This window comes from Chinchilla lanigera, unplaced genomic scaffold, assembly GCF_000276665.1.
Source record: "Chinchilla lanigera isolate Chin_1 unplaced genomic scaffold, ChiLan1.0 scaffold00043, whole genome shotgun sequence".
NCBI classification, from domain to species: domain Eukaryota; kingdom Metazoa; phylum Chordata; class Mammalia; order Rodentia; family Chinchillidae; genus Chinchilla; species Chinchilla lanigera.
The window spans coordinates 12296136-12309819 of record NW_004955444.1 but is presented as its reverse complement, the minus strand read 5'-3'; the positions used below and the strand labels follow the sequence as shown (position 1 = coordinate 12309819).

Below are 13684 nucleotides of genomic sequence, written 5' to 3'. Positions count from 1 at the left end.
GGGAGGGAGCGGCCGGCCCGGCGCCGCCGTCCCGCAGCCGGCGCCTTCGCGAGGGAGGTTCCCGCGGACTCCCGGTACTTCCCAGCGGCGTAACTAGGACGTACTTGAGACGAGGTCTACGGTTAAGGAAACAAAACGGGACGTCATGTTCTCTTTGGAATCAAAACGGAATTTCAAATTCAAAATCTCACCGAAAGCTGACGCGTTGGCTGACGCCTGTAATCCCAGCTACTAGGCAGGCTGAGGCAGGAGGATCACAAGTTGTAGACCAGCCGGGGCAACTTAGGGACACCCTATTTTAAAATTTAAAATAAAGGGCGAGGGCTGTGTTGTGTAGTACAGCACTTGGCTGGCACACGAGAGACCCTGCGGTCAATTCCCGGTACTGGGGTATGAAAAGTCAGTGAGGAAACTGCCCTGGTATATGATCTTGAATATTTTCCAATAGCTTTCTAACTTTCCAAATTGGCATCCAGATTGGCATTACCAAGCAATAAGCAGGAAGCACTTGTTATAAGTGTATGCACCAGCGCACAATTAATTAGATGTTTTAGTGAGTCTGAGTGATCATCGGGCTTTAATCTCAGTGCTCATCCAATACTTGTAATTAGATCTACATTTTAGAAAGAAGCACAACCAATTCCACTGATTCCAAAGGACTTCTACTGAGTAAGAAAGCACATCCTTATTTTCCCAGTAAGCGGTACACAGTGAGTGGTAAGATCCTTGAATTCACACGTGAAAATCAAAGTTTCAGATACTAAAAAGAAGCAAATCCAGTAAGAATTTAAGGAACTTACATATTGAGATATCATAAAGCCACAAGCGCTCAAAAGATGCCACTGTCTAGTTCTGTGAAGTTTAAAAAAATCAGATCATGTGAGGTTGCATTTACTCGTTTTCCACATTTACTTTGGGTTATGGAGAAGGTGAGGTTCATATACATCTTTTGTTTGTTTGTTTTCAGAAAGCTTTTAGATCCCTTCAAAAAAGAGATTCCTATATTTCGAGGGAGGAAGGGAGAGAGAGACAGAGAGGAGCTCATTGTTTAATTGCTTTAAAAATGAAGCAAACAAGGCTCTTCATTGCCAAAAAAGATAGCGAAAAGGCTCTTCTGCAACAGTGGCTGGACAATGGCTGTGTTGCCCAGCAGGTGAGAGCGAAAGGACCAGTGTTAACAATACCAACCACGCGTGTCACTCCGTTGACCTAACTTCTGCCACTTTAAGCAGCCTCTCTGAAGCCTCTGATAATTTTTTGGACTTTTATTAGTACATGTTTGCAGTACATAATGGATGCATTCACTGTAGGGGATTGGTACTGTACATAATACATTTCGGTTTCTTTCTTCCCACTCCTTCCCCCCCTTTTAATTTTTCCAGCATCAGATTCATTTATTTATAAGAACTTGTAAAGTTAATTATCATATATATTGATTGAAAACCAGACTAACAGGCCAAAGAACATATGTAACATGTAAGACAATTGTACTAATTCAAGGTCCACTTTTAGATAGATTGTCTGCACATTATAATACCTTTTTTTCTCGGTACCAGGAATTGAACTCATGACCTCGCACTCGCCAGGCAGGCGCTTGCACCACCGAGCTATATCCCCGGCCCTCTTTTTTCTATTATCTTTTACTTCATACTTTATTTACTTATTGAGTGTTTCATATAAGAGAAATATGCAATATTTAAACGTATGTGTCTGAGTTGCTTCACTTAACATCATGGTCTCAAGTGCATCCATTTTCCTACAGATGACTTAAGTTTATCATTTTTTACAACAGAGTAGTGCTCCATTGTGTGTAGTTACCACGTTTTTAAATCCGTTCATCTGTTGATGGACATATATGCTGTTTCCAAGATTTAGCTATTAGGATTTGCACTGCTATAAACATGGGTATGCATACATCACTGTGGTATTTTTAACTTTTTTGGGAAAAAACCCAAAAGGAGAATAGCTGGGTCAAATGAAATTTCTACCTTTAGGTTTTGAGGAATCTCCATAGTGATTTCCATCGTGGTTGTATCAGTTTACAGTCCTACTAATAACTGAGAAGGGTTCCTTTCTTCCCACAGTCTTGCCAGCATTTGTTATTGGTAGCCATTGTTTCTGGACTGAGGGAATCTCAGTGTTGTTTTAATTTGCATTTCTTGGGATCACCAGCAATGTCGAACATTTTTTCACGTATTTGTTGACTGTATTTCTTCATCCAAAAAGTGTATATTCATCTCAGATGCCCATTTTTTAAATTTTGAGAAGTCTGATTTTTTTTTAAGTTCTTTATATATTCTACGTATTAGCCCTTCGCCTGAGTAGCTGGCAAAAATCTTTTCCCATTCTGTAGGTTGTCTCATCACTCTGTTAGTGGTCTTCCTTGTTGTGCCCTGATGATTTTATTCTGTGTAGTTCTGTTATGGCTGTGTTTAGATGTCCACCCAAAGCCTCATGCAGTCATAGGTGGGGCTTTTTCAGAGCTATCTGGATCTAGAGTGTGTGATGCTGGAATTGATTCATGGTGCAATGCTAAGATCAAGGGCACTAGGATTAAGGGCAGGAGTGTTCCTCACCCTAAGTAGCCTGCGTAAGGGCTGTGATCATCCCTTGGTTGCTTTGCTACCTTCTGCCTATCATGAACTGTTTCTCCTCTGCCATGCTTATCTGCCATGCCACTCTGCCTTGGAGCCAGCTGACTATGAACTGAAACCTCTACAAACCGTGAGCAACAAGAAAAGTAAGGCAAGTCCTAACTTTGACTCAATATTTTCAGTTAAATTCAAATCCTGCCATTTCCATTATTACATAATTAGTAAAAAGTGTCACTTATTTGGGACTTCATATGTACTAAATGCTTTGGAGGTATTTTCTCATTTGTCTGTACAAAAATTCTGAGGATTTTACATTTTACAGTAGAAGAAATAAAGCTCAGATTAGGTGACTTGTCCAAGGTCCCATAGCTTTGGAGTGGCTGAGAGTTTTTAAACACAGCAGATTTACCCTAACACTTATGCTTGTTGCCACACTGTTTAAAATTTGCATTTTATAACTTGCAAAAACATTTTCATATGTATTGTCTGTTTTTGCAGCTACCTCAATGCATACTTCAAATAGTTTTAGTCCTTATTAGCAGTCCAAATATTACTTCATGGTAAATCTTTTTTCAGAGTTTTTATTGTCTAGTTTTCAAAAAATATGGCTTTAGAGTGTACTAGATTTTATTTCATTGAGTAAAGTTTTGATCTTAGAGTTATTCTTAAGTCATTTTTCCAAAATGAGTCAACTTGTAATGTTAACTGTTAAATTAAGATTGTCTTTTGTAATTCAAAATACGTCACATATCACATATCAGTATAAAAATACTGTTTCATATAAAACATTTTATACATTTTATGTGCATATAAAACAGTAGATTAATTGGTACTTTTCCTCATCTTTCAACTATTTCCCTCATTGTTTAAGATATACTTTGAGTATACTCTTTTGAGTATAGTTCAGAGAGTTTAGATAAACATATGCAGAACTGTAACCACCACCGTAATAAAGATACAGAACATTTCCATCATCCTCCAGATTCCCTTGTACAGACATGGTGTAGTCAACTCTTTGGCCCACCCCCGGTTCCTGGCGACTACTCATCTGTTTTCTTTCGGTATGGTTTTGCCTTTGTCAGAATGTCATACAAAAAGAAGTATATAGTATGTAGCATTTTGAGTCCGGCTTCTTTCACAAAGAATTATATAGTATGTAGCATTTAAGTCCGGCACAATACTTTTGAAACTCATTCATGTTAAGCATATCAGTGGTGCATTCCTTTTCTTTACTGGATAGCATTCTGTCCCATTTCCCAGCTGAGACACCTTTGGGTTGTCTTCAGTTTTTGGTCATTACAAATGAACCACTATAAACATTCAGCTACAGGTTTCTGTGAGTATAGTTTTTCATTTCACTTGGGAAAATACCTAGAAATGAGACTGCTTTGTATGGTACATGTATGTTTAACTGTAAGAGTATCTCAAACTTTTGCCCAAAGCAGCTATCATATTTTTGGAGTCCCATCCGTAGTGCATGAGTGTTCCCGTTGCTCTAATTCCTAGCCAATTTGACTAGGGTATTTTTTCTTTATATCAATTCTAATACTTGTTTTAAAAATAAAAGTTGAGCCAGTAGTTTTAAATTGGCTGATTTTGCAACCTAGATATCTTAATTGTGAACTACTCTAATTTCTCAAGTTTACCATGTCTAACCAGAACCGGCCCACATTGTTCTGGAGCTGAGTAGCAGCAATTACCTTTAGGTGGACATGTGCTCTCCAGTTCATTTTGGCCACCTCCTCACCTGTTTCCCTTACTGATAGTACCTCCTGCCTATATCTGAGAACATATTGGAGACCCCTTAATGGAGCAGTTGAGAATTTGGCTACTGGAGTGAATGACTGGGTTTCTTTGAATGTTTATCTAAGCCTCACTTTCCCATCTGTGAAATGGGGCTGAAAGTACTCTTTTCTCAAAGAGCTCCAGTGTTTAAAATTTTTATTTGGGTAATGATTCAACTTTTAAAATATAGGCATTTAAAAATGGAAAATAATTAATATGATATTTTTGAAATAGGTCTTACATAATAACTTACGGAGTAAGCCATTGACAAAGTAAGGTGCTAGATGTCACAAAAATTTAGCCTATTCTAACATTAAAAATCTTTGTTGCTTACCACTGTTGCTGTTTTTCTCAGGTGAGTATCCTAATTCCAAGGAGGTTCTTTGAAAACTGCAAATAAAAATGTTAACATGCTTATTTTAGTGATATGCATATGTTTATTTTGCATCTAATATTAGACTAGGGTTGATTTTAGCAAAGCAAAATTAAAGACATTTTGAACTTTGCAATTGAGTTCATATGAGAACATCCTAGTTTTTTTTTTAACCAAAATTATCATCTTTATCTGGGTTTTCAAAATTCTTTTTGGAGTACATCGGTCTGTTGTTACAACTGTTCAAACACAACAATGGTGAAGGCAAATTATTTTAACTATTAGAGTTCACTTTTTAATTTAAAGAAACCTAATACTTCTATATCCTAGCAAGAGATACTAGCCATTTCAGAAACAGTTAAATAATATTCAGTGACTATTTCCTGTGAGTTAATGTGTCCCAGAGAGTCACATTCCTTAAAGGTATCCGAAACCAAGAACATTCTAACTCAGCTAGAAAGTTATTTTTACATTAACAGAAGAGATGGATTGACTGTCAACATTGCTTGGGCTTGAAAGACAGTTGAGTATTAAAGTAATAATTTGCCTTTTTCATTGTACAGCGCTGTACACTATTCTCAGTGGATCTTACATATAATATGTAAATGTATTTAATATCTATTTTTAAATTATTAAGGCTCAAGCACTTCCTAGCATATTTGAAAAAAGAGGAAACATCTGTCAAAAGTACTTACTGTGACAAACACAGAAAGAAGCAGTAACATATATCCTTTGTTTGTTTAGTAACATCTATTATATTTAATTTAACAGTAAAGGTATTTGTTCAGAATCAGCCTTTAAGTAAAATAGAGTTTTGCCCTAATCTTTATTTAAAATGTACATTGATAGTATCAGGTTCAGTTTGAGGGTCAAAAACAACGTCAGTGAGTCTGACTTTTCCTCCCTGTAGGGAAAGTGGGCTTGTGTAAATATACATGAGCACAGACTGTGTGCATTTATTAAAGAGGTAGAAAACATTCCCCTGTCTTTGGACAGATGTATGCTCTATATAGAATATAAGCACAGTTTCTACTATGTAGGACCCTAAAGGAGTATGGAGCGTATGCTTTTAGCTCACGGGAAGATGTAATCTAAATTCTTTTCTCCTACTTTGCAGGCTTCTTCACCTTGAATGTTAAACATAGACTATAGGGGACATATATGCTGATGCCAGCTCATTCTCTCCCTTAAAGTAATTAAGGGGAAGATGGGAAGGTTTGCTTCAATCAGTTTTTTTTAGAAGTTCAACCATTTTCTTTTCCTGCAGTGCTGGAGACTGAACCCAGGTCTCTGTGCATGCCAGGCAAGCCCTCGGCCACTGAGCTGCATGCCCAGCCTGGGTACTTTGTTTTACCACTTTATGACCATCTAGATTTATTTTCATTATCTCTTAGCTTCATGTTAAACTACTAAAAATGTTGGCAGCAGGGAACCCTTAAAATCTATATCAAGAGCTTGATGAAATTCCATAATGTGTTTGGTTGCCTTTTATTAAAGAGAAACATAACTGGTGGTCCTATCGAATGAGACTTAAATCTTCTGAGAAACCAACATAATATTTTGACATAACTGGAGTGAAAATATTACCTGAGGAAATAATATCATTTAAAAGGAAACACTATGTACTGTGTTCCTCCCAGGATGAAACTGGAAACTCAGAACTGCACACGATCAGCTTCACTGACAGTGGCAGGATGTTCTTTTGTCCTCTTCTCACAGGAGTCCCTCTTTCCTGCTGGCTTTGTGTATGGCAGCTTACCTGGCAGTGCAGAGTAGTTTATACTTAAAGTGGGTTTAGTTTTGTATTTAATTAGGCAAATGAGGGTAGAGTGACTTGTTGTTTGGTCAGTATACTCCTAGGGATATGAGCTTTAGACTATGGTATGGGCCACAGCTCACTACTGATCTAATTTAGGGGATGTGGTAATGTATAAGATTCACCAACTTTGTTTTCTGAGGCTGTGTATATTTTTATTGTTTTATTTTCTACCTTGATGATATACTAGCAAGACTTTTCAAAATCCTTGGCAGAAAAAAGTCTCAGGAACATTGTTGTGGAATTGATACCAGTTGTGTAAATCTTTAAGAAACTATCAGGGTGCTATGGACAAACTGGCTGTGGTTTTGATGGTCATCGATATATATATATATATATATATATATATATATATATATCACCAATAAAGGAAATTTTCACCTAGTTCCCATTTTGTTGTGAAATGGAGATGAGGCAAGACTAAAGTTAGGGCTCCCTGTGTAGCCCTTCTCTTCCATGTAAATTACAGCAAACCCCAAGCCTGCATCTCCGCAGGTCTAAGCTACTCTCCATGGAATAAGAGTAGATGGTATAACAGTGCTGTTCACAGGATGTCTTCAGTGGTCTCTGCTAGAGGTGCCGAGTTACCATTTTTGGATTGGACTCTGCAAAGAGGGTCTCATGATGGACCCATTTGACTTTCAGCAGGCAGTTCTGAGAATATGAGAACTATTCCAAAGTTTGCTTTCTGGCTCTGAACACCTTCTCAATGAAATACGATATTGCCCTTCATTATATTGTGATGACTATTATGATATGATTGAAAATATCAATCAAGCAATCATTGTACTCATTAGAAATGAAAAATGAAGTTAAATGATTTATGGTCTATATTAAGGTCTAGTTTATAATGCCCACAGCATTTATCATACTATGTAGTAATTATATCATATTTAATTCCCCTGCATAATTTGTTTCAAGACTTTTGAGATTAGGATATTATGCTGGAATTTTTATATTGTGTTTCCTGGCATACAGTAGGCATCTGTTTTAGAATGAATGAAGTTATGGTTTACCTATACATGGAAACAATATTGTCTTTTAAAAAGCAAAGCAGTTTTCTTCTCAGGAGATTTAGAACTGTTTTATATGGAGCTAAATTGTGGATGGACTCAAGGTTCAGGATATTGATTCTTAAACTATTTTTTGGTCCATAAACTTCTTTGAAAGTCTAAAGTCTCCTTTAGAGACAACAGGTTAAGCATCTTTAGTTTGGAGAAGTGGAGAAAGGAACTGATCTAATTCTCTGGGCTCCTCTTCCTTTCTGCAACCGGTAAGCCCTATTATAGTCACCTCCCTCCTCCCCCTGCTCACCACGGGGTGGGCCATCTATCAACTGGGGTCTCTGGTGCCTCTAATGTCATCCCTGATCATTCACACGCCTATATCTGCATCTTCTGAGACTTTCCCGAGTTACTTGCCCTGCCCTACTTCAGTGAATGTATCTAGTTTGTTAACTCACAACTCTTCCTGAACCACTCCTCCCAGTGCAACTTTGTGACTGTTCGGACTGACCAACAATAAACTTCTTTTCTATTGTGCTAGAAGGATCAGAAGAGAAAGAAGTAGGTGACAGAAGACCTGCTTTCATCTGTATTGCTGACAGTAAGGATGTCCCATCACTCTAAAAAAGATAAACCATATAAATGATGCAAAGAACCTGCCCTATATATTTAATAATTTTAGCATTATCTCTTGGGAGCTTTCTGGAGATCGATTTCCATTTATAAGTTACCTCTGTACATCAGAGAAAAATACTAACTTTGGCTTACCATCTGTGGGTAATAAATAGAGCTATGTGATACATTGTTTCAAAGTTACCTGTAGCTTACAAAGAATTAAAAGCATTCTGCTTTGAAGCTAATAACTAAATTGTAAATATGACAGATAACAGTATCAGATTATCTAAAATTCTATTTTATAAAATGGAATTAAATAAAGCTAAAATAGAGCCACAGTAAAATAAATGATGAAATTCATACCCAAAACAAAATGTCATGGCCTTTTCTATTTAAAAAAAGGCCCATATGGGAAAGTATATATTCAACTCTTATGAGATGGGCATAAGATTAGGATGCACACCTTTCCAGCGGTGACAACCTCCCCACGAGAACATGCCTCTCTCAAAAGATCTCCTTCATCATTCTCCGGAGGAGGAGAAGAGGAAACACAAGAAGAAGGGCCTGATGCAAAGCCCCAATTCCTGTTTCATTGACGTGAAGTGTCCAGGATGCTATACGATCACCACGGTCTTCAGCCATGCACAGACGGTAGTTCTGTGTGTTGGCTGCTCCACTGTCCTCCACCAGCCGGCAGGAGGAGAAGCAAGGCTCACAGAAGGATGCTCCTTCAGGAGGAAGCAGCACTAACAGTACCTGAATCAACATGAATGGGAAGCCATCCCAATGAACACATTTTGGATATTAAAAAAGAAAAAAAAAAGAGTAGGATGTACAAAGATTTAAAACACTGTCTTGCCAGGAATTCCTATTCCCCAAAAATGTACTTGGTTATACAGAGATACCTTTAAAAGTTTCATCTTTGCTCTTCTAAAGACCCGAATGAAATAATGTAGATTTTAAAATTACACAATATATCCTCTAGATTTTAATTTATCCATTTCCTTTCATTTTAGTAGAAATACAAGCCTTTGTGTAAAGACCATGGGCTATATTATTGGCCCATACATAAGGATCAAATTATTGCATATTACATAAATATATCCATAGTGTCATTGGCTTTAAACCTGAGAAGCTCAGCTCTATGCCATCAGGATGAAGAGGGCAAATGTGCAAGGGGCAAGGAAGAACAGTTCCACAACGGATCAAAGGTATAAGTACTCTTGAGAAAGGCTCAAGTAATTATTGCAGCTAGTCAGCCTTTACTTTAAATGTTAGTCTAATTTAATTGACATTAGAGTCCATTTTTCAGTGTAGTAGATAAAACCTTCTTTAAATACTTTTTTTAAATTTAAAGTTGTTTCATATTACCCCATTCTTTCTCCTTTTTACCTATAAAAGTATTGCTTATATATCACAACTTTCCATATGTGCACATTTTCCTACCCACTAAACTAAAGTGAATTTCTAAATGAAGCAGTCATTATTGTTCTTATTTCCAGAGTTCTGCCAGTCACTGCTAGAGTTGTTAAGAACCGCCAGATCTGCTTCATGGAGCTGAAATCTGCTTCTTTGTGCCTCTGCTAACATTGTGACCTTAGACAAATTAGTTCATCTTTCTGAAACTCAGCTTTTTCATCTACAAAATGGATATAATTATCTGCCCCAAAAGTTACAGTGACTAAATGCAGTAACATGTATAAATATTTGAAATGTTCAGCATAGTAGATGCCAGCTCTCTTTTGTTGTCTTGCTTCCCCTTCTTCACCTCCTAAGCCCCATGGTGTTCCCTTTTAAATTATTGATTATCCTAATGGCAACTACAGCAAGATATGAAGCGAGTGGCCTCACTAGCCTAAAGATGTCAGAAAGATTCATCTACATTAATAGCGTATTGTAGAATTTTCTTTTTTTAAAGGCTGAAGAATGTTCTGTGTTCCATTTTATCTATATACTCCATTTTCTTTATTCATTCATCTGTCCAGGGATATAGCGCTGCCATGACCAAAGGTGGAATATCTCTTGAAGATCCTGATTTCTCTTCTTTTTCAAACTTAAAAGTGAGATTGCTAGATCATACAATAGTCCTATTTTTAACTTTTTTTTTTTTAATACTGGGGCTTAAACACAGAGCCTTGTGAAGGCCGTGCAAAGCACTTTGACACTGAGCTACATCCCTATCCCTTTTAATTTCATTTTTAAATTTTGATACAGGGTCTCCCCAAGTTGCCCATGCTTGCCTCCAATTTGTGACACTCCTGCCTCAGCCTCCTGAGAATCTAGGATTAAGGGTGTGCTACAAAACCTGGCCTATTTTTAACTTATTGAGGAGCCTCCATTCTGTTTTCTTTAGTGGCTGCACCATTTTGCATTCCCATTAAGAGTGTACAGAAGTTCTACTTTCTCCACATCCTTGCCAACACTGTGTGTGTGCATGTGTGTGTGTATGTGTGTGTTCATTCCTGGAGGAATGTTGCATATGCTAGCAAAACACTCTACCACTGAGGTACATCTCCAGTACACCCACCACCCCTTTTATTTATAATAGCCATCCTGACACGTGTGAGGTGAAATTCACTGTAGTTTAGATTTGCATTTCTTGATGACTAGTAATATTGAGCATTTTTCCATATACCTGTCCATCTTTATGTGCTCATTGGAGAAATGTCTACTCAAGTCCTTCATCGGTGTTTTAATTAGGTTATTAGTGTTCATTGCTATTGAGTTGAGTTGGAGATGTTCCATGTATTTTGGAGATTAACTTCTATCAGCTGTATGGTTTGCAGATATTTCTTCCATTCTATCAGTTTTACTCTGTTGTTTCCTTTGTTGAAGCTTTTTTGGTTTGATGCAATACCACTTACTTACTTTTGTTGCCTGTGCTTTTAGTGTCATAACCATGAAATCATTGCTAAGATGAATGTCGTGGAGCTTGTCCTTAATGGTCTTTTGTAGGAGTTGAGTGGTTTCAGGTATTTACATCTTTTAGCCATTTTGAGTTGATTTTTAAATATAGTTTAAGAATCTAGTTTCATTTATCTCATGTGTGGGTATACAGTTTTTCTTACTGAAAATAAAGACAATCCCTTCCCTATTGTATATTCTTGGCACAACTGTTAATATCACTTGACTCCATATATGTGGATTATTTCTGAGCTCTCTATTCTCCACTGCTCTCTATGTCTGTCTTATGTCCGTTTTGTACTGTTTTGATTATTATAACTATATTTTGAAGTCAGTGAATGTGATATCTCTAGCTTTCTTATTTCTCAAGATTGACTTGGCTACTGATGATCTTTTGTGGTTTCATATGAATTTAGATTTTTAAAAATTTCTGTAAAAATTGCTACTGAGGTTTTGATAAGTCAGTCATATGAAAATTTTAACAATTCATGGACATGGGATGTCTTTTCATTTGTGTCTAATTTCTATCTTTCTTTTTCTTTTTTTTTTTTTTTTTTTTTTTTTTTTTGAGACAGTGTCTATAGCCCAGGCTGGCCTGGAACTCACAGTGATTCTCCTGTCTCAGCCTCCCGAACTTGAGGATTATAGGCATGCACGACCACTCTTAGCTTTGTGTCTAATTTCCTTTATCACTACTTTATAGTTTCAGAGTACAAGTCTCTCACCTTCCTAATTAAATTTATTCCTGAATATTTTATTATTTTTGGTACTGTTACAAATGGGATAATTTCCCTAATTTCCTTTTCACGTTGTTGTAAGTGTATCTGTATGACTCTAAAATTTGTTTTTAATAGTTACATTTCAGACTAGATTATAAAGAGATCAATAAAGTTTGTTTTGAGAAAATTAAATGACTAGTTTTAAAGAATTATAAAATTGGGACATATTATAATTATTTTGTCAAATTTCATTGGTGAAATTAAAATTAATTTATCTAATCTCTGAATCTGGAAGAAATTTTGAAATCTGCTAAGATTAAAGAGCCTACATTATGTTAGAATAGTCTCCTTTTTGGGTGACAGCTGACATTGAATTCTCTGGGTACTTCAGTATTTATAAGCTGCTTTAGCATCTTTGGTGTCATACAGAAAATATGTAAAATACTGAAATCTTACCCTGGATCTAGTTCTATCCTTCACAGCCAGCCAATGGGAAGATAAATAGAAGAGAAATGTGTTCTGTATCACAAGTTTTAGACCAAGAGAAATTCACATTGCCAACACAGTATCATTCATGGGTATAATGTCCCATTTTTCTAAATTATTTTTGACAGTGAATATTCAGTGGACTTGATATGGCAAGATCACCAGAGCTACATTCCTATCCACCTTGTTCATCCTCACCTTTACCTCTTTGCCTACAGTGACAGAACTCCTAGGATATGCTATCCATGTATAAAGCCTCATACACGGTTCCAATTTCTTTTTCCCTTTCCCCTGGCCTAACCCGTTTTCTAATCCTCCATTTGCTGCGATAGCTATGGAACAAGAATATCAGCATTCAAATACTGTCATGGAAGGAAAGAAGAGTCTCATCCCATTGATTTGGAGTGCAAAATTTGTGAAGAGTTATTTCTAAGATATTCCCTAACATGATAAAGGTAATGATCACACATTACACTTAGTTACATTTAGTTGATTAGTTGGGCAAGGGAGGTTGGTGTGCCCTTTGCAACACAATCTTAGGAAAATTATAGTCCAAATATTCAGGTTTAGAGGTATGTGCATAACAGGAGTGACAGCCCACAGAGTACAGGTCAGATATGGTTGTCGTACATTTTAAAAATCTTTATTAGCACACGTTTGCAGTAAACAATGATTACATGCATTGTGGAGAGTTGATATATATAGATAATGCATTGTAATTCTTTTTATATCTCCTTCCCTTCTCTTCTCCATCTCTTGGTCCTTGTCCCTAATTTTGTTTTGTTCTTTACTTATTTTGGGGGTTTTTCATAAAAGAGAAACCATGGGATATTTAAGTTTGTCTGATTTATTTCATTTAACAAGGTGCATTCATTTTCCTGCAAATAACTTATATTTATCCTTTTCTTCAAGGCAGAGTTGTACATAAAGACCACGTTTTCTTCAGCCATCCATCCATCAGTGAACATTTAGGCTGCTTCCAAGATTTAGCTATTATGAGTTGTGCTGTAGAAACATGAGTATGCATTTATCACTGTCTTTAACTCTTTTGGGAAGATACTTGGAAGGAGGATAGCTGTGTCAAATGGAATTTCTATTTTTAGTGTTATGAGGAATCTCCACTCTAATTTCCATAGTGGTTATATATTCCCACCAACAGTGTAGAAGGATTTCCCCTGCAGCTTTGCCAGACTTTGGTATTATTTGATTTCTTGATGATAGCCTTCTTTCTGGAATAAGATAGACTCTCAGAGTCCTTTTACTTTGGCCAGCTATGTTGCACATTTTTTCATGTGTTTACTGACTATTCATATTTCTCAGAAGTGCCTATTAATTTCAGTTGTCCATTTCTTATTGGTCTCCTATTTCGGGGGTGTCTAATTTTTTGA

General features: G+C 36.7%; 2 protein-coding genes across 2 annotated transcripts in view; one reads left to right on the top strand and one right to left on the bottom strand.

Annotated features, from left to right (window-relative positions):
- Nucleotides 1-4324, bottom strand: part of Tcf24 (transcription factor 24) — a 12735-nt gene extending 8411 nt beyond the window's left edge. Inside the window, exons 1-2 of the mRNA XM_013518148.1 lie at nt 4241-4324; nt 18-116 (exon numbers count right to left, since the gene is read on the bottom strand). Of these exons, the coding sequence (XP_013373602.1) occupies nt 18-116; nt 4241-4324 (183 nt within the window). The remainder of the gene's footprint in view (nt 1-17; nt 117-4240) is intronic.
- Nucleotides 4325-8682: 4358 nt separating this feature from the next.
- LOC102011817 (40S ribosomal protein S27-like) lies at nt 8683-8937 on the top strand. Its single transcript, XM_005392136.2, has one exon. The coding sequence runs from the start codon at nt 8683-8685 to the stop codon at nt 8935-8937; it is 255 nt and encodes an 84-aa protein (XP_005392193.1).
- Nucleotides 8938-13684: the final 4747 nt, after the last annotated feature.